The sequence below is a fragment of the Bos indicus x Bos taurus genome, chromosome 9 (assembly GCF_003369695.1).
Source record: "Bos indicus x Bos taurus breed Angus x Brahman F1 hybrid chromosome 9, Bos_hybrid_MaternalHap_v2.0, whole genome shotgun sequence".
Lineage (NCBI taxonomy): Eukaryota > Metazoa > Chordata > Mammalia > Artiodactyla > Bovidae > Bos > Bos indicus x Bos taurus.
In genome coordinates this window covers 38,862,574-38,885,273 of record NC_040084.1, presented here as the reverse complement: position 1 = coordinate 38,885,273, position 22,700 = coordinate 38,862,574, and the positions used below count along the sequence as shown (strand labels likewise).

At 46.1% G+C, this 22,700-nt stretch overlaps 1 protein-coding gene across 4 annotated transcripts in view; it reads right to left on the bottom strand.

Annotated features, from left to right (window-relative positions):
* Nucleotides 1-1,455: 1,455 nt before the first annotated feature.
* The window catches only part of FYN (FYN proto-oncogene, Src family tyrosine kinase), a 213,853-nt gene continuing 192,608 nt past the window's right edge, over nt 1,456-22,700 (bottom strand). For all 4 annotated transcript variants that reach the window (XM_027551190.1, XM_027551193.1, XM_027551191.1 and 1 more), the window contains 2 exons: nt 14,961-15,092; nt 1,456-3,086 (listed from right to left, as the gene is read on the bottom strand). In XM_027551190.1, the coding sequence (XP_027406991.1) occupies nt 2,878-3,086; nt 14,961-15,092 (341 nt within the window). In that variant the 3' untranslated portion in view covers nt 1,456-2,877. The remainder of the gene's footprint in view (nt 3,087-14,960; nt 15,093-22,700) is intronic.

Genomic DNA, 22,700 nt, shown 5'->3' with positions numbered 1-22,700 from the left:
CCCTGTGCAGCCCAGCAATGCCAGATGCCAGCTTTCCTGAGGGAACAGAGCAAATCCTTACTCACTGCCAGATTATAAAAGACAAAACAGACATTTCACCATCACTTGCCACTAAGGCACCTTTCAAGATACAAGAGAACTTTTTGGGTCAGTGGGTTCAGTTTCCTCTCCCCAAACTTCTAAACCTTTTGGGAGGTGTGGGGACTCCCTGGAAGTGAGGTCTCATTTACCTGGACTAGTCTGCATCAGGGAGATCTCTTGACAACTCATAAGCTGCTTGGAAGAAAACACCTGAAATGTCTCTGATTTCTTCATATTCATGGCTACTTTTACCTTTATTCTGCAACCCTACTCTGTTTCAGAACAGTTCCAGCAAGATGCATTTCTTAAGTGTGTCCTCGAGTTAGCCAAAGTCTCGAGTTTTGCTTCACATAAGAGAACTCACAGTTAACTCAATGGATGAATTAAAGGCTATACTTTGAAGAGACTGTTTTCCTTTAAAAATCTGTCTAAAACAGGCTGTTGTGACTTTTTCAGATCTTTTTTGAATGACTGAGTCAGAAACATACACAAAACCTCCCTAGAGAGTACCTGAAAATTATCCAACCTATTGGGATGTAAAGATGAAAAACACAGTTACATCTTTAAACACGTCTAGAACAGTATTAAAAAAAACTGCCCAGTACTGTGATAATAATTGTATGTAAAAAGATATTTGAAATTTTATTAAATTTTGTCAATTTAGCAATTGTATTAATACCAAACCAATGCCATAAAAACTTGGGTTAGTCAGAAAAATCGCTGCTTCACTTAAAAAATGCTGGAAACTTTCTAAACATATAAAGGCTATATCACCAAGAAAACTGTCCTCTTTGTATAATTCCACATGACCTCAGTGATCTTAGAATCCCAGGATCTCAGATGTAGGAATCTATAGCAAATCTCATCCAACTCCCTCATTTCTATAGACAGGACCTGAAAGGGAGCGACTTCAGGTGACTGTCGAATGAAAGCAGCTGAAGGAGGGCAGAGCCAGGCTGGCCCCATCCACCCCCTGCCCCATCTGCCACACCAAGCTGTTTCCCTGCTTAGCAACTTCACTACAGAGGTGGAGGGGCACTGGGAAGCATGTACTGACTCCAGGAGGAGAAAGATTCTTCTACAACGGGGACACAGAAAATTCCAGTTAAGAGAAAATGTCTGATAAATTAAAATGTGACTGTATGTCTACTCCTGCTTTAATGATCCTCTGAATTAACTAGACAATGGTCTAGACTTTCTGGGTGAAAAAAACCCTCATTCTAGCTGTTTTGAATGTTTCTGTCATTTGGAAGTCATTGCACAATGGTTAAATTTCCAGGTGAGTCCTTACCACTGGGTGTGGAACACACATGTCACTCCTAGAGTACCTTCCATGATTTAAACAAATGAACAAAAAAAAAAAAAATTCAAATGTAAAATGCTCTCTTTTTAATTACTAAATTAAGAAAGTTAAACAATTTAAAAATGTAAACTCACAAAGAAATAACAAAAAAGGAATTAAGACTTCAGAGTTGCTACTCAGTATTAAAAACTCAAATAGAAATAGGGTTTTTGATTTGTTGTTGTTAAACATTTGTAATTCAAGGTTGGTACAAACAGCAACTAAAAATGTAATACTTTTTTTTTTTTTTTTTTTGTGCATCCTCATGAAATGTAAAGTAGTGCATAGTTATTTCACTGGAGGACTCCTGGACATAGAGAAAGTCATTTCATTAGCAGTACAGAACATTCAAACACTTATTTTACAATGGGAAATGTACAACCCCTCCCTCACCTTCCCGTAAGGTTTAGTTGTATGAGAAAATTTAGCATGTTGCCATGACTACAATGCTATGGATTTTAGACCATTTAAATGTGGTTACAAGGTTTATTAAATTAAAAAAGTTGGAAACATTTCAGCATTCATGTTTTTATACAAGAAGTTTGTGTGGTATCCATCCTCTAGTTTCCCTGGTGGTACTGGCCACTTGCTTGCTTTAAAGAGGCTCACTTTTAAGTTTCAAGAACAAATCATAGTAAGTTGAAGCAAATACTGGAAAAAGAAATTGTGAATTCAGCTTGGGCCCTGATGAAAAGAGTCAAAGTAACAGCCATCTACAGGCACAGTCATGAACCAAAAAAGTACAATCCAAAAAAAAAAACAAACAAACAAACACGTTTTGCAAAAGCCAAAAAGCGAGGCCACTGGTTTTCAGAATTACACCAGTGCTTTTATGTTGATTTTCCAGTCAAATCCTCATTCTGGGTCCTGAAGCTTTGTGGCCAACGTTGGCCACGGTCTCCATGTTAGCACCCACATGGTGTATGCACAGGGATATATAGATTATATATATTCATATTTATAAAAAAAGAAAAAAAACAAACACCTGTCCTGATTGGTTTTTGTTAAAACATGAAAAAAAATTTTATTGTTTTAGACAAAGAGGCCACTTTTGGAAAATAATACTTTTTTTTTTAGTTGAATCAGGTGAAGACAGAGTTAAAATCACATAGGATTTGCATTTTAAAAAAAGGAAAGCACTAGGATCGTTGGCACTGGAGTAACTATTTACACTGAACAGAGGTTTGGCCTTTTACATAACATCGATACAATGCATTTCCAAAGTCTGAGAAATAACAAGGTTCTGTCTCGAATGCTTCACAGAGGAGGTTCGGATTTGGGGACAAGTGTCATGAATGAGGGCCATGGAAGTTCGTCAGCTTCAGAGTCACATGCAATCTGATCCTGGACGGTTCTGGCTGCTCTGCTTGGAGCAGCTGGCTATGGAATTGAAAGCTAATGGGGAGGGGGCGGGGAAGCCTCTGGGACCAGGCCTCTCTCTGCAGACCCAGGTCTTACAGGTTTTCCCCGGGTTGATACTGAGGCTCTGTTGCGGTGAAGTAGTCTTCCAGGAAGCCCTGCAGGTACTCGAAAGTGGGCCGCTCTTCGGGGTCCTTTTTCCAGCAGTGTATCATGAGCTCGTGGAGGGAGATGGGGCAGTCCTGTGGACAGGGCATCCTGTAACCGCGCTCCACCTGCTCCAGCACCTCCCGGTTGTTCATGCCTGCAAAGACAAGGGCCATGAGAGCGGGCGCCCCCGCGTCTTCTCTTTCTTCTCCTTGGAGCCTACAGGTGGTTAAAACATGTTGAGTGCTCCCACCTCACCCAGAGGCGAACCCTGTCTTCAATGGGCTATCTCACCACTCAGAAATAAAAAAGGACTCCCCTACTGACACACGTGAAGCCCTGGAGGGTGAATCTCAAAAGCATTAGAAGTGAAAGAAGCCAGACACAAAAGGCGACGTACTGCATGATTTCATTTATATGAAATTCTAGAAAAGGCAAAAACTATAGTGATAGAAAGCAGATCAGTGGTTGCCAGGGGTGACGGGGAGGGCAATCCTGCAAAGAGGCCGCAGGGAACACAAGGGTGAGGGAAACGTTCTGTATCAGCAAACCCTCCCTGTAAAGGCCAGGCAGTAAAGATTTTAGGTTGCATACTATCTCTGCCGCATATCCTTCATTTTATTTATTTTTCTACAACTCTGAAAATGCAGAAAACAAAGACAGAGTGGGAGCCAGATCTGGCCTAGGAGCTGTAGGCTGCCAATCCATGTTCTATACCCTGAGTATGGAGGTGTGACTGTTTATGTTTGTCAAAACTCACTGAATTCTTAAAACTGTAGAATTCTATTGTATGTAAATTATACATCAATTATGCTGACAAAAGTATGAATGAAGCAGATAAAAACAAATCCAGGGAATGAAAACTAAACTGTCCTTTGTTCACAGGACCTATAAGCTCTGTTGATGTACTTCATAAATTGGCTGTCCTCGCGCCTGGACAAACTCTCAGTGTTTGGCCATTCGAGATCCGACATCACGCCATCACTCTGGGCTCTGTCCAGCCCAGTGACCCCCAGGTGCCCTGGGTTAAGATGACTCTGACAGGGAGACAGGGCACTGTTTACTGATGACCTCAGACAGGCCATCAATCACTGAGACCTCTGTGACCCTCTGGGGGAGCTGCCTGATACAGAGACTTCGGGATGCCTGGAGCTAACAGGAGACGTTCTGGGAGACTGCCAGCCCTCTGGAGAGTGCAGCCTTCCTGCACGCTGGCCTTCTCAACAGAACAGGAAATACCACATGAGGGGTGGACGGGGGAGCTGAATGCCCTGACCCCTTTCTCAATCACTGCCAGGCTCTCTTCTCTGGTTTGCTTCCCTTTTCTGCCGTATCGTGTTCTGCCATCGCCTGCCAAGCCCTTGTATGTTTTGGCTACTCCTTGGCCCTGAGCCTATAATCTGGAATCCTCTCCAACCTCTGACCCAGTTAATTTATAAAAGCAAAAACCCGAGTTTCAGCCATTCAGAAACCTGGAATTCTTCCCCTGGCTCTCAGGGCTCCGATCAGCAGGACACAGTGTGTACATTTTGCGACTTCTGGAGGAGACGGCAACCCGCTGAGCAGAACCACCCAGCCAGAGCAGCAGGGCCAGGTCACGACCCTGTCCCCCTGTCCCCCAGAATCGCTCAGATTCTGCGATCTGTTGCCAGTTCTCTTTGTTGTTGTTTTTGGAGCTGGGCTGATTCCAGCTCCCGTGACTGTCAACCACAGCCCTGTCAGTCACATGCTTATCCAAACCCTTTCAGGATGCTTTCTTATTCTCTGCCACTGTAATTCACTGAGGTGATAAAATCTGTGTATTATTCCTGCTGTGTTGAAGTAGGCCTTCAATTTAATTTTCTAACATAACTCTGCTCATATTTTGGTGGTGACCCTTATTTTAGTGAGAAAGGCTCAATAGTTGAATCTGGGTTCCCTTCTTCCACACCATGCCTGACTTCACAGGGGCTCTCTTCAGTTGGATGACTGGTCAGCTCTGTAGTTAATTACCTTACGTCCTCTTCCAACCACTGAAAACTCATTTTGATAAGTCAGGGTGGGGCGGGGGGGCGGTTGGAAGCAAGGGGAGATGCTGAGGTTGCCACTGGAGTGTCCCGCAGGGCTCTGGACAAACAGGGCAAGGGACAAGGGCCAGCATTTCCTCATCCACAACCCCCAATACAACAAGCTCTGCAAAGCACAAGTTCTGGGAACCTCCCTGGCAGCAAACTGATCTGAACTCACCTTATTTGGCCATAAAACCTGACCTGGTATGAGGCGCTAGACTGTTTTTCTTCATTTATACATATTAGAAGAATTAAGGATGTATCCGAACACAGAGTGCAGCCCAAGACCCTCCTAAGGTGTTATACAAATTATGGTCTAAGCACTATATGGACTTTGAAAAAGAAAACCAAATCTGACTGTGAAGGCTGTCCAGTCCCAAGGGTTTTGGCTGTGAAGCTCTGGCACGAGTGGACAGCAACCACCACATTCCAGGAGCCCAGAAAGGTTAGGAAGAGAGCATGAGCCCGTACCAGGACTGGCTTCCTCCAAAGTGTGTGCTTTGTATTTCAGTGCAGTCCTTGGTTTCTTAACATCTCAGAAGACACATGCCTGAAGCTGCAGAAGTCCCCCTTGACCCTGACCCTGCCAGGAGTCCGTGAGAACTGGAGGAGAGACAGGTGGGCGGTCTGAGCCTCAGAAGGTCCGACATGCCCTGTTGGAGGTGGTTACACCCCCCGCCAAACCCAAATGCCTCCTCCTAATGCTTCATTCTGGCACTGGGATCATCCAAAACCACACCACAGAGCTTAGCTAATCATTCTCCTATTGCTCTGCAGCCCTTATGTCATTACAGGATTCTTGTCATTAAAAAACAAACTACTCAAATGGAAAGATTTCATGTATTTTTTTTTTTTTAAGTCTTGATCCAGTCTTCACCAATGGAAAGTTTAATTGGCCATTTGAGTCAAGCCTGTTTTTCCAGTGCTCTGCCTGAGTCAGGGACACAGCTCGACCCTCAACATGTAGCATTTTAGGGAGGCAGCCTGCTCCCCAGGGCAGCTAGGACCAGGGATGGAGCTGGGCCTTGGCCCTCATGGTATCACCAGCTGGCCTCGCCGGCAGCTCCTCCCTATGCCCTCCACCTCCTTTCTGCCCACATCCTCTTCTTGTTTCTCCTCTCCCCGCTCTCATGCCACTCCCCAGGTTCTCCCAGCATGAAGAGCACACAAAACCAATTCGACGCACCAGGCTAACAAGAAACATACCAACATCAGTTTTGCCAGAAAAGTGGGATATAAGACAATGCACTTGGCTGACAATGACAGTCTGAATGGGACTGGATCTTTTCCGAGCATCCATAGGCCAGAAGTGGACCCAGCTCCTTCATGATGGTTCCTGGCAGTGGGAACTGCACAACCAAGAGATGCTTGCTCAGCAAGGCTTGGGTCACTTTTCACTTCACAAACAATAGCCTAAGTAAGTGGGCTGTGTTCATATTTTTTTCAAAAAAGAGTATTCTTGGCTATAAGAACTTTGAAAAATCACGTGTAAGAATTGCTTTTTAGTAAAAATGGATTTTCCTCTTCATACTACTATTTCATGAGCTCTTTTTGAAAGTGAAAAGAAAAGTGGAAAAAAAAAAAAAGAAAAGTGAAAGTGTTAGTTGCTTTAGTCATGTCTGACTCTTTGCGACCCCATGGTCTGTAGCCCACCAGGCTCCTCTGTCCATGGAATTCTCCAGGCAAGAACACTGGAGTGGGTAGCCATTCTCTTCTCCAGGGGATCTTCCTGATACAGGGATCAAACCCAGGTATCCTGGATTACAGGCAGATTCTTTACCATCTGAGCCACCAGGGAAGGTGAGGGCCAGGGACTGGGAAGGGAACACACACAACATTGAGTTTAGGGAGGCCAGCGGAGTCCTGAGGGATGTGGGCAAAGGGAAGAATCTTTGTATCTTAGTTCCAATTGAGGAAGCGGGTGGGGGTTGGGGAGGAGGCTGCCTGGGAATGTTCTGCTTATTATTTTCCTTCTTAGGGGAGAAACTGAAGAGGCAGAAACTTTAAAACATGGTTGTATGTTTTGTAACTTTGTCAACAACAGTTCTTAGTGGAAGCTACAATAGAGAGTGTTTTTCAACAGGAGGGTGCTCTATGTCAGCCTGTGGCATCCAACCATGTCATGGTAACAAAGCTCCTGAAGGCATGTTGCCTGGATCCCAACCTCCACGTCAGAGAAGGGGCACAGGGCTTGGTGACCAGCAAGCAGACACACTGGCTGTTTTCACTCCAGCCTGTCCTCCTCTGCCCCCACCTCAGTGGTTCCTTACCTTTCTGCTCTCCTTGTGGTCAGTCAGGAAAATGGACCATTTCCACAGGTCACTCTCACAGGGCACATAGCCCAGTGGGACTCAGTTCACAGAACACCTGTGTAGTCTGCTGTGCCGGGGTTTACTTTCAGATACCTCTTCCTGCACCTTCCATGGGGGCCTCCTGTCACCCTGCATCTCAGGCTCTCAAACATGGTCACTGGTAGCCTCATTTCCAGTGGGTCTGCCCCAAACCCTGCAGCTGAGATTCTCTGGCCAAGTGGACTGAATTCACTTCCTGCCATTATGACCGTATTATCCTTCCAAATCATGCTGCTGGCTTCCTCTAGGTTCCTGAATTAAGGTCAAGTTTCCAGCTCTCACTTTCCAACCCTTACTATGTATGGCTGCCAACAGTCTCTGCTTTCACGTGTGCGTATTTTCCATCCCTTCGCTCCTTTTTCTCCTCCCTCCTTTTATTTTACACTTTCCTGTGCCTCTTCCTTAAGCTAGATATTAACTCAGTGGTGTCTCCTTGCTTTTTTTTTTTGATCTCCAGGGAAGAAGTAACAGTCTACCCACTCCAGTATTCTGGCCTGGAGGATTCCATGGACTGCATGACTGAGCGACTTTCACAGTTAAGAAAACCATTTTCATTGCGGAGCCACTTTACTCTTTCAACTCTGTGTCTCAGCAGGTGATTGACTTCCCCTGCCTCAGTTTCTCTTTGTCAGTGGAATATCTCCATATTCACTGTGCTTTCAGCTCACTGAAGTGTCTTCTATGAACGGAGGGTATTGGGCTTGACAGCTCACCATTTCAGTTTCCTAATACGGATCTTCCAGGGGCTGTGGCTATACAAGTGGGGATTCTTGCTGTTTACCATCCAGGTTTGTATCTGGATTGGACTAGGGGTTGCAAGATTTTTGTGCCATGTGAATAATTAGGCCCTTTGACAATGGGAATGATGCTCAGGTTCTCAGACACGCAGCTTACTTCTGCAAACCGAGCTTTCTGTTGAAAGGAAATTAGAAGCTATTGTGCATCAGGCTTTTTGTCAGAGGCTCCCCCTGGCTTCTCTACACAAACCCTGTAAAAAGCCCTTCTGTTTACTTGTCTGCTGAGCGGTGCTGGGAGTGCAGGGAGGGCGGAAGGAAGGAGGGTGCCATTAATGGTGCTTGCTCAGCACGAGCGCGTGCTATCAGATGCCCATGTGCTCTAGTTATCTTACTGGGCTACAACTGGGACACATCAAGTTCGGTTTTGGTTATGAGATCAAAGTACAGACTCCGGGCAGATAGATGTTGCTCAAAGAGGAGAGCTGAAAATAAAGGAGTGATCTTGAGGCGGCACAACGATGACTCTTGTTTCTCTTTCTGCATCTTAACCAGATAAGCTTAGGACACCTGTTTTTATGAAGCCCACTCTATTAATAAACACAGAAATGACAGCTACTCAGGTGCCATAACACACAAAAGTTAAAGTTGATAATCCAGTATCATGAACAGCTCCTTTGTCCCAGTAACAGTGAAAAAGTGACAGAGAGGGTGAGGGTGAGGGCAGGCCACAGAAATCCACAGGGGTACACAGGAGCAGCAGGGGGTAGGACTGGGGAGCAGAGAGCCCCTCCCTGTCTGCTCTCTCCTCCACCAGCCACGTGGGCCAAGAGAAACCTTGTCGGGGGAGGTAACAAGACTCCTGGGCGTTCCAGGCAGGACTCCTCTGGCGGGAACAACAGGAGCCAAAACAGAAAAGCCTGAGGACCGTGGATGGGAGCACGGAAGGCAGAAGACTAAGCACCCTAGGCTGAGATTTGAAGTTTCATCCCAATTCCCTTTTTCCTGGATGGAGAGTCCCGACCTCTTCCTCCCCCAGGAGAAACCTGCCCCCAGTATCAGGCTGGGCCCAGTGGGGATAAGGGTGACGATGATGGGCTGCTGAACACAAAGGAATTTAGGTCTACAGCTCAGGCTCTGTTGGAAGGCATCTGAGTGGGGCAGAGGGACGATGAAGGTGGAGACTTGCAATTCTTCAAGGAAAGTGCTATACATTCACTAATTTATCTCCCTCTTCAAGTCATTATCAAATGACTAGATGCAGTCACGAAAGTCAGGCAGCTGTCAGTTGTTAGAAGAGTTGAAAGCACTGCAAATGCATAAATAAATGTGATATGCTTAAGAGAATGTTCCTGCTTTGCCAGATCCTGCCAAATTCCCAAAGCAGGTGTTCAGTGGAGAGCCAGGGCCCAGAACAGCCAGGACATTCTGCCTAGAATGATGCTGGGACGTGGTGTTTGAACTGACCACGGGGTCAATTTCCCAGAACAACTTTGAGGACAGAGGCTACTCTGCGGCTGGGAAAAACACGCCTTATTTATGTTTGGAGATGATGAAATAGAGTTGAAAGGTTTTGCAGGCTATGGGCAAAGTCTTATTTTAAAAGCCTCTTGGGCTAATCATTTTTTCCCCTCTGCCCACCCATCCATCCATCCAGCCCTTTATCCCTCCACCCATTCTTCCGTGTATGTGCTTAAGACTTACTGAGAGTCTACTAAAGGAGCCCCCTTCTCAGGGTTCAGAGCTACTGGGAAACAGAGACACACAGACAAGGGCTTCACCAGAGAGGTACCTAGTGGCATGGGAGTGAGCAGAGGAGCGACCCAGGAAGAGACACGGAGAAGGCGACACAAAGGAGGGGACTTTGGGTTAGGGTTGGATGGATTCTGAGGCAGAGAGTGGAGCTGAGAAGACAGACTTGCATGTTTGAGAGAAATCTCTTGGTGATGAGGGTCAGGAGCAGCACAAGAGACATCGTGTCTGATGATGTCACCTGGTCGAAGCCCCTCAGTCGGCCCTCATCTCGCTCAGCGCAAATGCCCTAACCGTGGCCTCAGAAGGCCCCGCTGATCTGTCTGGGGCCTCTGGGCCCGCCTGCTCCGCCCACACTGCTTCTTCAGAGCCTCTGTGCTCTGGTTCCCTCTGAAGGGGGGCTCCTTGCCCAGTTAACCTGAGCCTTCTTCCTCAGATGTCACCTTCCTGGTGATGTCCTCCTCTGCCACCCTCTCTGCCCTTCCCCATTTTACTCTCCTCCCTACCCATTACCACCAGCCAATGAGGAATGTATTTTGCTTATTTGTCTTTGCTGATTGTCTGTCTCCTCTGAGGAGTGAAAAGTTTGGGAGGACAGCTTTTGTCTATTGGTTCACTGCGACACTCCTGGGGACCTAAACAGTACCTGGCATACAGCAGGTACTCAATAAATATATGTTGAATGATTGAAGGAAAGAGTTAAGAAGGACTACACCAGATGAAGGCTTCTGGAGTTTATCAAGGGGAAGCCATGGACTTTTTAACTAGTAGAGGCAGGATAAGCGGATCTGTTTCTAGGATAACTCTGATGGTGACAATGATAGATGGTGGGGGTGGGGGGGGGACAGGAAATAGGAAGTTCCATGAAGGGGGTTCCTGCAGCAGAGGATGACAGCCTGCCGTGGGGCAGTGGAAACAAAGAAGAAAAGAAGGATTTGGAGGTGAAAAAAAAATAGGTTAAAATGCATTGCTCAGATTTTATGCATCAATCCTAGAAAACAGTTTTAAGTACTTTCAATTCTCATATGTAACAATTCATCGGCACAAAATCAGGTATAATCTTGATGCAAAGAATGGTTCTGAGCCTTGGCTTATAGTAAAGCAAGCTGTACAGCTAGGCTGAGGAGGTGCTAAGGTCAGGCTGTGGGAATCTGGAAAACAGAGCTGTTCTTCAGAGTATCTTTGTTACACATCTTGGAAGCAACCTTCTTTGTCTGGTAGGGTGATGGGACTCCTCTCCACTACCTCCCTGTTAATCTCAGAATCACATTTCAGTATTTTTAATTTGGCTTCCAGGCTCTCACTCAATTTGAGAGTCTCCTTCTTTCCTTCCTTTCGAATCATCCATTTTGTAAAACTTGCTAACCAACCAACCAATCCCATGTTTTATTTTTGCCTCCTCCTTTGAGCCCTTCATTCAGTTACACATTCCAAACACTATTCCAAGTTCCTTCTCTGATTCTTTTTCTGGACCTTCTTTCACACTGGGCAAAACTGCCTGGAAAGCTTTCATAACATCCATTTAGAAGTCACTTTCACCTCTCCCTTGACCCTCATCCTCATCACCAGCCAAAGTACCTTTCCTGTGTGTAATGATGACAGAAGGCCGTTCTCAGGTATGAAATAAAAATGTATCATTGCCTACTGCTCTTGAAACAAGAATTACTTCAAAATACACTCTAGCCAACTGAGAAATAACTGCTGAGAAGTTAGGATGGGAACCACGGTGGACAGGTCTGGGCGTCTGTCCTGGGTGCCACCCCCAGCCACAAGGACTCTGGTCAGTGGAGACGCAGCCCCTTGGCACACACTGCCAACCTGGCCGCTCCAAGAGACAGTGAGAATGAGGACAGGAAGGGCCTTCCTTGTCCGGTGTCACAGGATGAGGCTGAAAGAAACTGTCTGTTCCTTAGGAATTGTTCTCCTTTGTTAAGGTAATCATCCTGTAATTGGAATCCTTCTGTAAAAGCCTCTCCCTCAAGAAGAGTGTACTGTGAGATTCGAGGCACAATTAAATATGATTACAGTTACACTGAGAACAAAAACAAGCAGCATCTATGGCGAGCAGTAGGTTTGGGAACAGCTTTCTGGGGCTCCTGTCACTCCCCGCTGACACAGCTCCAGGGCCCGGCTACAGACGGGCCAGGCCTTCCTGTGTCTGCACCAGGCCCTCTTCACGGGGTCTGGCCAGGCAACCCCACCTCACAGCCTTCTCCGCAGGCTCATATCCTAGGGGCCTCCACCCAGGCCTTGGCGCCTTCCCACACATCCCTCCTTGTCTGGGATCATTCTTCCTTAATGTGAAGGGGAAAGCCTATGTACCTTCTTCTCCATGAAGCTTCCCAGACACGGCCCCTTTGCTTGGCCACCATCACAGAATCCGGGCAGCTATCAAAGCCCCCAGCACATCAGCAGTTGCTCCGAGTGTATAACTAGGCATGACAAAGTGGACTGAATTCTCTTGTCAAACTCCTTGGCCATCCTCACAGGATTCGGAGTGAAAAGCCCTTCTCTGGACCTGCTGTGTGCAGACACCTGAATCCGGGGTCCTTGCCTCATTATCAGGATTAAGACTGGGGGCCCACAGTGAGTGAGTTCAAGTATCGAATCCCCCAAAGATGATTTCCTCTAATTATACAGAAGCAATAAAAAAAGGGCTGCTTTCTATTTCATCCATCTGACTGTAAGCTCTGTGAGTGCAGGGACTGAATTTATTTCTCCACTCACTGTTCCATCCCCCAGGAACTAAAACAGCATCCTCCTTCAGGCCTGCTCTCTCAATGTTTGCTGAGAGTATGAAGGTCTTATTCACAGTACTTGCTCCCCAGGTAGTGCACAATCACGCCAGGCACAATCACATTGACCGATGCTAAGCTGAATGAATGAAAACCCTGCCTCAGTTGTAAAAGGAGACTGCTTTCTTTATGCCTAAACCAAACTTGACAAAAGACTCTCCCTCAGAAACGCACACCTGCCTTCCTCCTCCCAGGCCCCCGCCCCCACCCCTTTGTCTCGGCGCCTGTGTGTGACCCTGAGAAACAAAAAGCCGCTTTGTCTTCCTGGAAGTAAAGGTTTCACAGAAATGCAAGACATTAACCTTCCCCCGCCACAACACATCGGGTGGCTAAACCTGGGGGGCTCAGGAAGAAATTCATTCAAAATTCAGACAATGAGAAAAGAGGCGCCTTCACATCTTCAAAATCCAGAGCACTGACAAAATTCTCCCCCTTGAGAAGCGATTCAGAAATGCCTGTGCTGGGTTCCAGGCCCCTCCAGGGCAGCCCTTTCTTCTGGTTGGCTACTCCCAGAGCGGCTGCCCACTTGCACACACAGGGAGCAGCAGCCGCTGCAGCAGCATCAATAAAACTGACTTCCGCCCACACCTCTAACCACCCAGTGCTGGCATTTCAGAGATAGGGAATTTGTCAAATTTTGCCTCTGTGCCAACCCGGCTCTCTTAGAGGAGTCTTGAGGCTTACGACCAACCCAGAAAGAGATCTTCTTTACTTCTCTGCATTCTCCGAAGATGACCAGAAACAATCACAAAAAAGGAACAAAGGGATTACAAATTAATCTGCCCTCACCGGCTCCTCTGACTGCAAAGATATGATTACAGACCCAGCATTTGCAAGAGCTCTCAATTCCTCAGTAATCTCTGCTATCGTTTCTATCACTGTGTTTATTATTATTTTTTAATTTTTAAAAGCTCCTCTCTTAGGCAGGGCATGATGGGGAGCTATGTTCTTTCTTCACTCAACAGTAACAGAAAAATATGTCCTTAACGTTTCAGAAAGCAGATCGCCCCTGTGCTATAACCATTAAAGCATGGAGGTGAAACGACACAAGTGTCCTTTACATCAGTATCTGTCTAAATTAATGAATTTAAGCCTGAATCACCTAAACCCGTGGTTTCTTTGGAGAGCATGACTCTGATAATCCAGAAAAACTCCAGGGCTTAAGAATCTCCAATTTCTTTACACTATACTTGCTTTTGGGCTTCCCCAGTGGCTCAGATGGTAAAGAATCTGCCTACAATGCAGGAGACCCAGATTCAATCCCTGGGTTGGGAAGATCCCCTGGAGAAGGAAATGGCAATCCACTCTTGGAGATTCCATGGACAGTACAGTCCAGAGGGTTGCAAAAAGTCGGACAGGACTGAATGACTAACACTTTCACTTTCAGGAGGTGCTAGTGGTACAGAACCTGCCTGCCAACGCAGGAGACGTAAGAGACAGGGGTTTGATCCTTGGGTCAGGAAGATCCCCTGGAGCAGTGCACAGCAAACCCACTCCAGTATTCTTGCCTGGAGAATCCCATGGACAGGGGAGCCTGGTAGGTTACAGTCCATGGGGTCGCAAAAAGTTGGACCCGACTAAAGCCATTTAGCACGTACACATACTTGCTTTTGTGGAGCATATTTTAATCATTTAGAAACGTGCAGTGAAGGTGTTCCCTGGTGGCCTAGTGGTTAGGATTCCAGGCTCTCACTTCGGGGGGCGGGGGTGTCAGGTTCAATCCCTAGTCCAGGAACTGAGATCCTCCTATAAGCTGTGCAGAGCAGTCAACCCTCTCTCCCCCTAAAACAACCCCCCAAGTCCCAAGAAACCCAAGACACGTGTAGTGAGTGGCTTCTGCATGGCGTTTCCTCGTGCCTCTGCTCTCTCCAGCCACCTGGAGCAGGGCCTGCAGAGAGGGCAGGTACTGGCATCTTCCTGCCAGGTTCACGCCAAGGGTCAGTGCTATGGCGTAATCAAAAAGCAGTGGGGGCTTTTCTCCTTCTTCCCAGAAGGGTCTACAAAGTCCATCTGTACGGTTCTGCCAGTGACATTTCTATCCTGGGAGCCAGGGACACACACTCCTCCTGAGAGGGGAGAGGAGAGAACCCACGGACTGAGGTGGACTGGAGCGTTCACCAGCTGCTAACTGCATTAGTCCTGGCACACAATTCACGATGGTTGCTTGTCTACAAGCCATGGGGGCTCCCACTTCTGCTTTCCCCTGGCTAAATACCTGTCCATGTTCTTCAAATTCCCACGCTTGGCAGAAAGCTGAAAATGGGGCTGAGAAGGCAACCAGGAAGAGGACTCCCCAAATAGTGCTGGGAGAACATCCACTCAGGCCCCTTTCTGCTGTGTCTGGCTCTTACCTGGGTACGGAACTCTTCCTTTGGTGACCAGCTCTGTGAGTAAGATTCCAAAAGACCACACGTCAGACTTGATTGTGAACCTCCCGTACAGGGCTGCTTCGGGGGCCGTCCACTTGATGGGGAACTTGGCGCCTGCAGGAAGAACACCTGGTTACTCCTCAGGCAGAGATCATGGCTCTGGGCGTGGGGCTGGGGAAAGAATAGCAGGTGGGAATGTGTTCATGGGATCAGGTTCAGAGAGGAGGACATGGAGGAGGGGAAACTGGACCCGGGCTAGGACTGAGCAGCTCTGGCGTCTGTTCCTGCCTCTGCAACCCTAAGCAAGTCCCATCTGGGCTTCAAAGCTCCTTCACGTCCTGGCTTTCGAACTTGATTCTACAAACTGATTGAATGTCATAGGTTTGGTCTGGAGGTAGGGCTAACTTATGATTTAGGAAACTTTTATATTTTTTTCTTTCACTTTCAAATAATGTTGTAAATCATAATGTTACCCTCAAGAATCCTTTAGTATAAAAGACCATAGTCTCCTCTTACTGAGGTATATAAAAACCAGATCAAACCACCATGCATCTCCCAAGGGTGGAGACAATTTGCTGTAGCCCATGCATTATGTGGGACTTCCCAGGTGGTGCTAGTGGTAAAGAACCCGCCTACCAATGCAGGAGATGCAAGAGGCGCAGGTTCGATCCCTGGGTCAGGAAGATCCCCTGGAGGAGGAAATGGCAACCCACTCCAGTATTCTTGCCTGGGAAAATCCCACTGGACAGAGGAGCCTGGAGGGGCTATAGTCCATGGGGTCACAAAAGAATCACACACGACTTAGCAAAACAGCAACTTCCCCACTACACTCTCCTTTTTCCTTCCACCCTTGCCCCTAATAGTGGCCACCTTTAATTCTGGGGAATGTTTTTCTTCTGCACTGTACCATCCCTTGCTTACCTCCCTGTCTTTCTCCTGTGAGCCAGACAGGGTGCTATCTAAAATTTTTACAGAGTGGTTTTATCTCAATGACTATCTTATGAGTCTGATTTCTCAAGACCAAGAAGCAAATTTTGTGCCAAATCTTTTCTTGCAAATGTCTCCTGTTAAAAGAATCCTTTCTCCAATCAAAAAGGAAGGGTGGGGTCCACTCTGCTCCTTACAAAGCTAGATGTGTATACGGGGAATTAAAGTTGATTCAGCAGCCTGTGCTCTCACACATTAGGCTCAGCGTTTATAAAGCAGTTTCGGATATTTCATTGAACAGACTAAAAGGGAAACACAAGGAATTTTTATTACTGATGTAAACACAATTATATGTTTAAAGCATGTTAATTTTACTTAGGAATGCCTAAAAAAAATCACACAAAGGCTGACAAACTCAGAAATTTTCATAGTATCTTCTAGGAAAAGCCATTATGTGCAAAGCTGGCAAATGATTAAAATCTTTGAATTAGCATGGTTTTAATAACCAGAGGTATGATAAATTACAGCAATTAGATTTTTTGTTTTAAATACAGTACATGATAACATCTTCAGCAAATCTACCCTGGCATTTTCGGGCAATATAATTTTCCTCTCCATCTCTTCTATGCCCGTGTGAAATGAAATTAAAAAAAAAATCCTACTATTTCATTCTGTGGCATCTCATATTAACACTGGAGCAAAAAAAAAAAAAAAAGAGCAAAAAAAAAAAAAAAAAAACACTGGAGCAGAGAAATGATTCTCTAGTTTTTCTTCCCTTTTATGCATCGAGTTATTTTTAATTAGCTATGTTTCTCAAGCATAATTACTTATATCTTTGCTTAAGTGCTGCATGATTCCACACAAGGTCTGGTATTCTCTGAACAGTCATTCTGTTTTTAAAGTTTCTTTCAAAGCATTCTTCTCACACTTCCTATCCTCCAGCATTCTGTTCACGCAGCTTTGGACTCCGAGCCTCTGGGATTAATGTGATAGATTCTCTTCAGTGTCGAGAGCTGACTTTGCCCTGGACCAAACCTCAGCTGGAGTTCTCTTATTTCAGAGAATTAAAGGTATATTAAATTCATTCCTATTTAAACCAGCTCTCGAGCCAAATGGCTTGGAAATCTATGTCCGTCTCTGAAGCAAATGGAACATTTTTCTCCACTGTGCAGACACAAATCCTGTAAATAAAATGACGAGCAAAAGAAGCCTTTCTTCCCTTCTTGGAATCATTCCATGTTGCTCAAGATGTAAGTGTTGCTGAAAGTAAACTAGTTAAAATTGGGATAAAGTCATTTTGGATTTTCTGAGAGAAGATTTCATAATTTCAGATTTTTTAAAAAAGCAAATGCCAATATATCAGCCAGTTGCGGTAGTCTGCTTTATTGTTTTCTCATTATATCATCTACAACAACAATTATATAAACCTTCAAAAGAGAAGCCAAAACAAAGCCTGTAATGGATCTCTGATAAGAAACCTTTTGTAGTTTTGTGCTCTGACTTACTAGTAGGAGCTTACTTACATACATTTATTTTGCATTAGTTTTCTTTCTAAGATAAGCAACGTATTTACAAATAATATGTGTTGAAGGGGAAAAAATGAAGAATGCCTTTGTCTTTGTTTTGGTCTCAAAATAGCAGCTGCTCTGGACTTCTCTAAAGATAATTCACAGTTTCAAGGAAGACAGAAGGTTAAATTAAAGCAGAGATAAACTGTTAGTGATCAAGTGAGGTTTCAGTGGAAAAGAATGAATCAATGCTCACTCTTCTACTCATCTTGTTACTTCAATTTCTCCTCGTTTTGGTCTCTTGCCTCCTCAGGGTACAGACGCAGGTCCACAGCAGGGAGAGTTCATGCCAGGCTTTGGCAGGGGTCTTTGAAAATGGCCCTGAGGTTGCACACTGCAAACCCCATCTATGAGAATCCACGGCCCTAAGGTTGCCGTGGATACAACCCTGCTGGGGTTGGATGGGGTTGCTCCTTGGGTAAAGTTAGGAAAGCTCTGAAGTCTGGAAGGAAGGACCTCCTGGGTGTAAACGCTGCCTTTTCCTTCAAAATAGAATTCTGCCCTCTCAGATTTTTTTCATAGGTATCATGGAAGGCATAAAGCCAAGACCAAAGTTCTGATTGGATGGATTTGTAGGAAAAAGGGGACTGTCAGGAGACCTATGCCACAACGAGCGTGGTGCTGCCATGTAACTAGATGATTCACTGTTCCTGGCATTCCCCTTTGGGACCAGGATTAGACACCAAGATAATGTCCTCTCCTCTGCACCTCGCTGGAGGAAATTAAGCAGCTGATGCAGGTATGACGATCTGTGTCAGTAATACCATGGGCTATGGGGGTCCCAGAAACTCTCAGGGTACTTGTTCAATGTTTGTGCTGTGTGCTTAGTTGCTCAGTTGTGTCCGACTCTTTGAGACCCCACGGACTGTAGCCTACCAGGCTCCTCTGTCCATGATGGATTCTCCTGGCAAGCACAGCGGACTGGGTAGCCATTCCCTTCTCCAGGGGATCTTCCCAATCCAGGGATTGAACCTGTGTCTCCTGCAGCGGCAGGTGGGTTCTTTACCACTAGTGCCATCTAGAGAGCCCAGCATGGAGCCTACTTAGAGAAGGAGCTTCACAGATCTTCACAGAGTCATCTCTGGCCTCTGCTGCCTTATCACCATCCATACTGAGTTGACCTCACACCGGTAAATCTCCCTCTTCATCTTCACTACCTGCACTCCAGTCCCCACTGGCTCCCTGCCACTGGCCTCCTCCTGCAATCCCTTCCAGTTGTCTCCCCCAACAATCTGGCCCCTCCTCCCCACTCTCCAGCCTCCTGTAACCGTGGGCCTCCCCTCCTCTGCTCTCCCAGGTCCCCTCTGACTGTCCTTCCTGCTGCAGGGCCTTGGGTCAGGCTGTTTTCTTTGCTGCAGGTCCCATCCAACTCCTGCCCATGGCTAACTCCCACTCCTCCTTTGTTCTTGGCCTGAGTGTTTCTGGCTGGGGAGCCCTGGCCTGAGCACAAAGACTGGGGCAGGTTCCCTAGCTCTGTGCTGCCAGGGTATCTGGTTCATTGTGGTTGTTACTACTCAAGTGCAGTGAATATGTGAGTTGTCAGAAAGTGCATTTCTCTCCATGGACAGAGACTGTTCTTGGGGGCTGGTACATGTCTCTGTGGATGGCCACCATGTGTGCAGTACTGAGCCCAGCGCCAGCCCTACAGAAGGCACTGGTTAAGGAGGTGCTGAATGAATGAGTAACTGGACACTGATCAACCTGCTCAGCCATCCCTTCCTGGTGGAACAACCGTGGTTCCTTATGGGGCTTCCAATCAGTTCCCCCTTCTCTGGCGAGTCCTTGCCTTGTCCTCAGTGACCAGTGTCACGGTCTACCACCACCTGGATGCCCTTTGAAGGGTTTAACAACCGCCAACTACAGTAGAAAAGCATCTGTCACATGCTAAGGGAACAAAAACACCTGGAAAACCCAGATCTCTAGTCCCAAATGAAATGTGTTCAGAAACCTTGGGTCAGAGTAAAGCTGTCTGAGGTGGCAGGAATCCTGGATTTGGCTCTCTGATGGGCCTAGGGCTACAGCTGGGAGGTTAGACCCACAGAGAGGCAAGGTAGCCAGAGGCCTTGGAGCAATCACAGCAAAAGAAAGTAAAAAACCAGTTTTTCAATAGACTGGGATGGAAGCAGGTGACTGGATAGCAATCATTCAACCTCACTAGTCTTCAGAATATGGTTAATAACCATCCATGCTTTAAGTAAGAGAAAGGAGAGAGCTGTGGATTTATTCAGTTATCAAAGTTTATCTGCAAGACAACCAAAGACCCCATGCTCGCTGGACTAGTTTTGTTCTCTGTCTTCTGGAGTCTCCCATGTACCTGGCACGGTCTGTAGTGCTGGGGAGACCACAGTGAATGCAATCTCCTACTCTCAGGGGGCTTGCGGGTTCGCTTGGGAAGGACATAAAATAAACCAGTGACCTTTATATGTCAGACAGAGACAAGGGCCATAAAGAAGAATAAGATGGGCCATAAGGACAGATGCCATGGGGGCGCTGCAGGTTACACTAAGGACTCTGGATTCCTTCTAGTGTGGTGGGGACCCACTGGAGGCCGTGAGCACTCCCCCACCCTTTCCTTGTCTTTAAAACACGTAAGTCACACATCATTACCTAGAGAATGATCTACGATGAGCCAGAACGTGAAAAGCGCTTTGACTTTTCAAAACTCTTGAAAAGCATCATGACATTTCAAGGCCCGTGGCTATTAGCCATCAACAATCAGGCTGACGATGTGTCTACCATCACTTCTGTCATGCTTGCTTACCTCGTGGCTCCAGTCACAGTTGTGCTGTTTTAGTACACTTTTCACATTTGAGTAATACGAATCACCTCAGGAACAGAGGAGTAGAACCTGGCATATTTCAACACTTGGTAAAGCTCAAACATTCCTATGAGAAATGAGCAATCTTTTCTGAGTTTCTTCTTCCCTGATGCTCTTCCTTTCTTTCTGGGCACTTCTCTGGTCTCTGCTGTAGGTTCCTCCTCAGTTTCCCTCTCTCTAAGTGTCTCAGAGGTCTCAGTGCTATAGACTCTTCTCTCTGCTCATTCCCTGGGGAAACACGCCTCTCTCAGGATTAACCCTGCCCAGCATTTCTGTGTGAACAGCAGGGGAAACACTGGAGAAACTTTGTCTCTTATCTGAAACCTTGGTTCCCGATTTGCAAATGTCTAAGGGACAAAGCCTCTAGGATGCTGCAACTTTATCTCAAATGTGGCAACTATGAATCTAAATTGATTTTTCATTAAATCATTTTACTATGAATAAGACAGTTTGTTATAAAAGAAGTTCCTGTAGGTGGAAAATTTTCCTAGATGGCTGACAAAGTTGATTCGTACTTTAATATTCTAGGAAGCAAACAGAGGCTCTTTTTTTAGTATCCCTTTTCTGGGAATCAGACCCCACTCTGCCAGGCTTCAAGATGAAAAAACTTGAAAGCTGGCTGAGACTTCTCCTTCTCCTTAAACCCACTATCTAACCCATCAATAAAGCCTCTTGCTTCCCTCTCTGACAAGCCTCTCAAACTTGCCCTTTCCTGTTTAAGTTCTCTGCCAAAACTCGATTTAGGTCCTCGTCCCTCTGTTTAGACCTCGAACCATGGTGCCCAGCCTTCAGCTCACTGTTTTTCCAATTAACAATTTTAAGCCTCAGCTTCATAATGTCCACACCAGCCTCCCCCACAACCACACAGTGGGTTCCCTACTGCATTAAGTCAAAATCTCCCATCCAGTTTCCTAGGACCCACATATCTATTCAACTTTGGTTCTTTCTGCCCCAAACCCATAGTTAAATCCAGTCTAGTTTGCTTTCCTATAACCTGTACCCTGCACTTGGCATGATCATGAACTTGCCTCTTCTACATTAACATATTCTAAACGTTGTCTCTCCTTCTACCTGCTTAGCTAAAGCTTGCTCAGCTCCAGCCCCACCTGCTTCATCAAGTCATCTGTGACTACTCCAGTCTTCACTGAGCTCACCCATGCTCCTGGAGCCAGTGTGATAAATAAGTTTACTAAAGCCTGACGTTAGACGCTCCCACAACAGCTAAGCATATATTGAGTGCTTGGTAAGTGGCAAGCATCACGCTAAGTGCTTTACCCATATGAGGCAGATACCGATTACAGTCCTGTTCTACAGACAAGAAAACTGAACAGAGGTAAAATGATAGGCCAAAGGACGCACATAAATGGTGGAGCTGGGATTTGAAGTCTGGCTCAAGGGAGTCTGGCTCTAGAGCCCAAACACTCAACCACCACTGCCACATCCTGTTTCCAGTATGTCTCTCTCCTAGTTATTCTGCTTCTCCTTAAATAGAACGGAGATCATTTGAGGCTGGAGTCCATGTTTTATGCTGCTCTTCCGTCACAGTACCTTGCCTAAGGCTGGTTAAACAGCAATTGCTCAATAAATGCTTTAATTGGTTAAAGGGTCAACCTAGCAATTTCTCCAACACTCTGATGGCCACAGAGATTCTCTTCCTTTACACAAATTTAATCAAACCAAACAAAAAATAGTGACACAATACAGCTGCGGAACGAATAATTATTTTCACCCTTAGAGTTATAGGAATAAGAGCCTCCTCACTGCACTCCAGGACAGTCTGACCGAAGGCTCTTGGTTTTTAAGTGGAAACAGGATGACCAGCTAAATTTCATTAGGTCAGGATGGCTCATCCCAACCTCCCAGGCCCCTATCAAGTGAATGAAGGTCCTTTCGGGCTAGGCAATCTGCTTTCTTGCATCTTAAAAAGAAAGTTCTTACTTGATTCAGTTACAGTACTTTATGCATCTTGGTGCATTAAGGCCCTTGGTGGCGGCATTTCAGATGCTCAACTGAAGGCCGCAGGGACCTTCACTTTCCAGTCTGCCCCCTGCACTAAGGGTGTGAAAGTCGGCCAGAAAAGAGGGAGCAAATATTTTTTGTGACAACGCAAAGAGGCCCAGTTGTGGCCTGGGCTGGAGTGGTCATTTCTGGAAGGCTCAAGGCAGTCATTAGGGAAAGGGGCCCCAGAGTTAGGCAGACCTGGGTGTGCACACTGGTTTTGCTGGGTGACCATTTAAAAGCCTGCTAAGTATCAGTCTCCTTGTCTGTAAACTGGGATCTCACAAGGCTGTGATGAGAATTACAAATAATGCAAAGGGCTCAGCACAGCATCTGGCACCTCACAATATTTAAATAAATGCTAGCTAGTATCTTCCTTGGATCTTAATGCAAAGGCTCTGAGTTGCATCA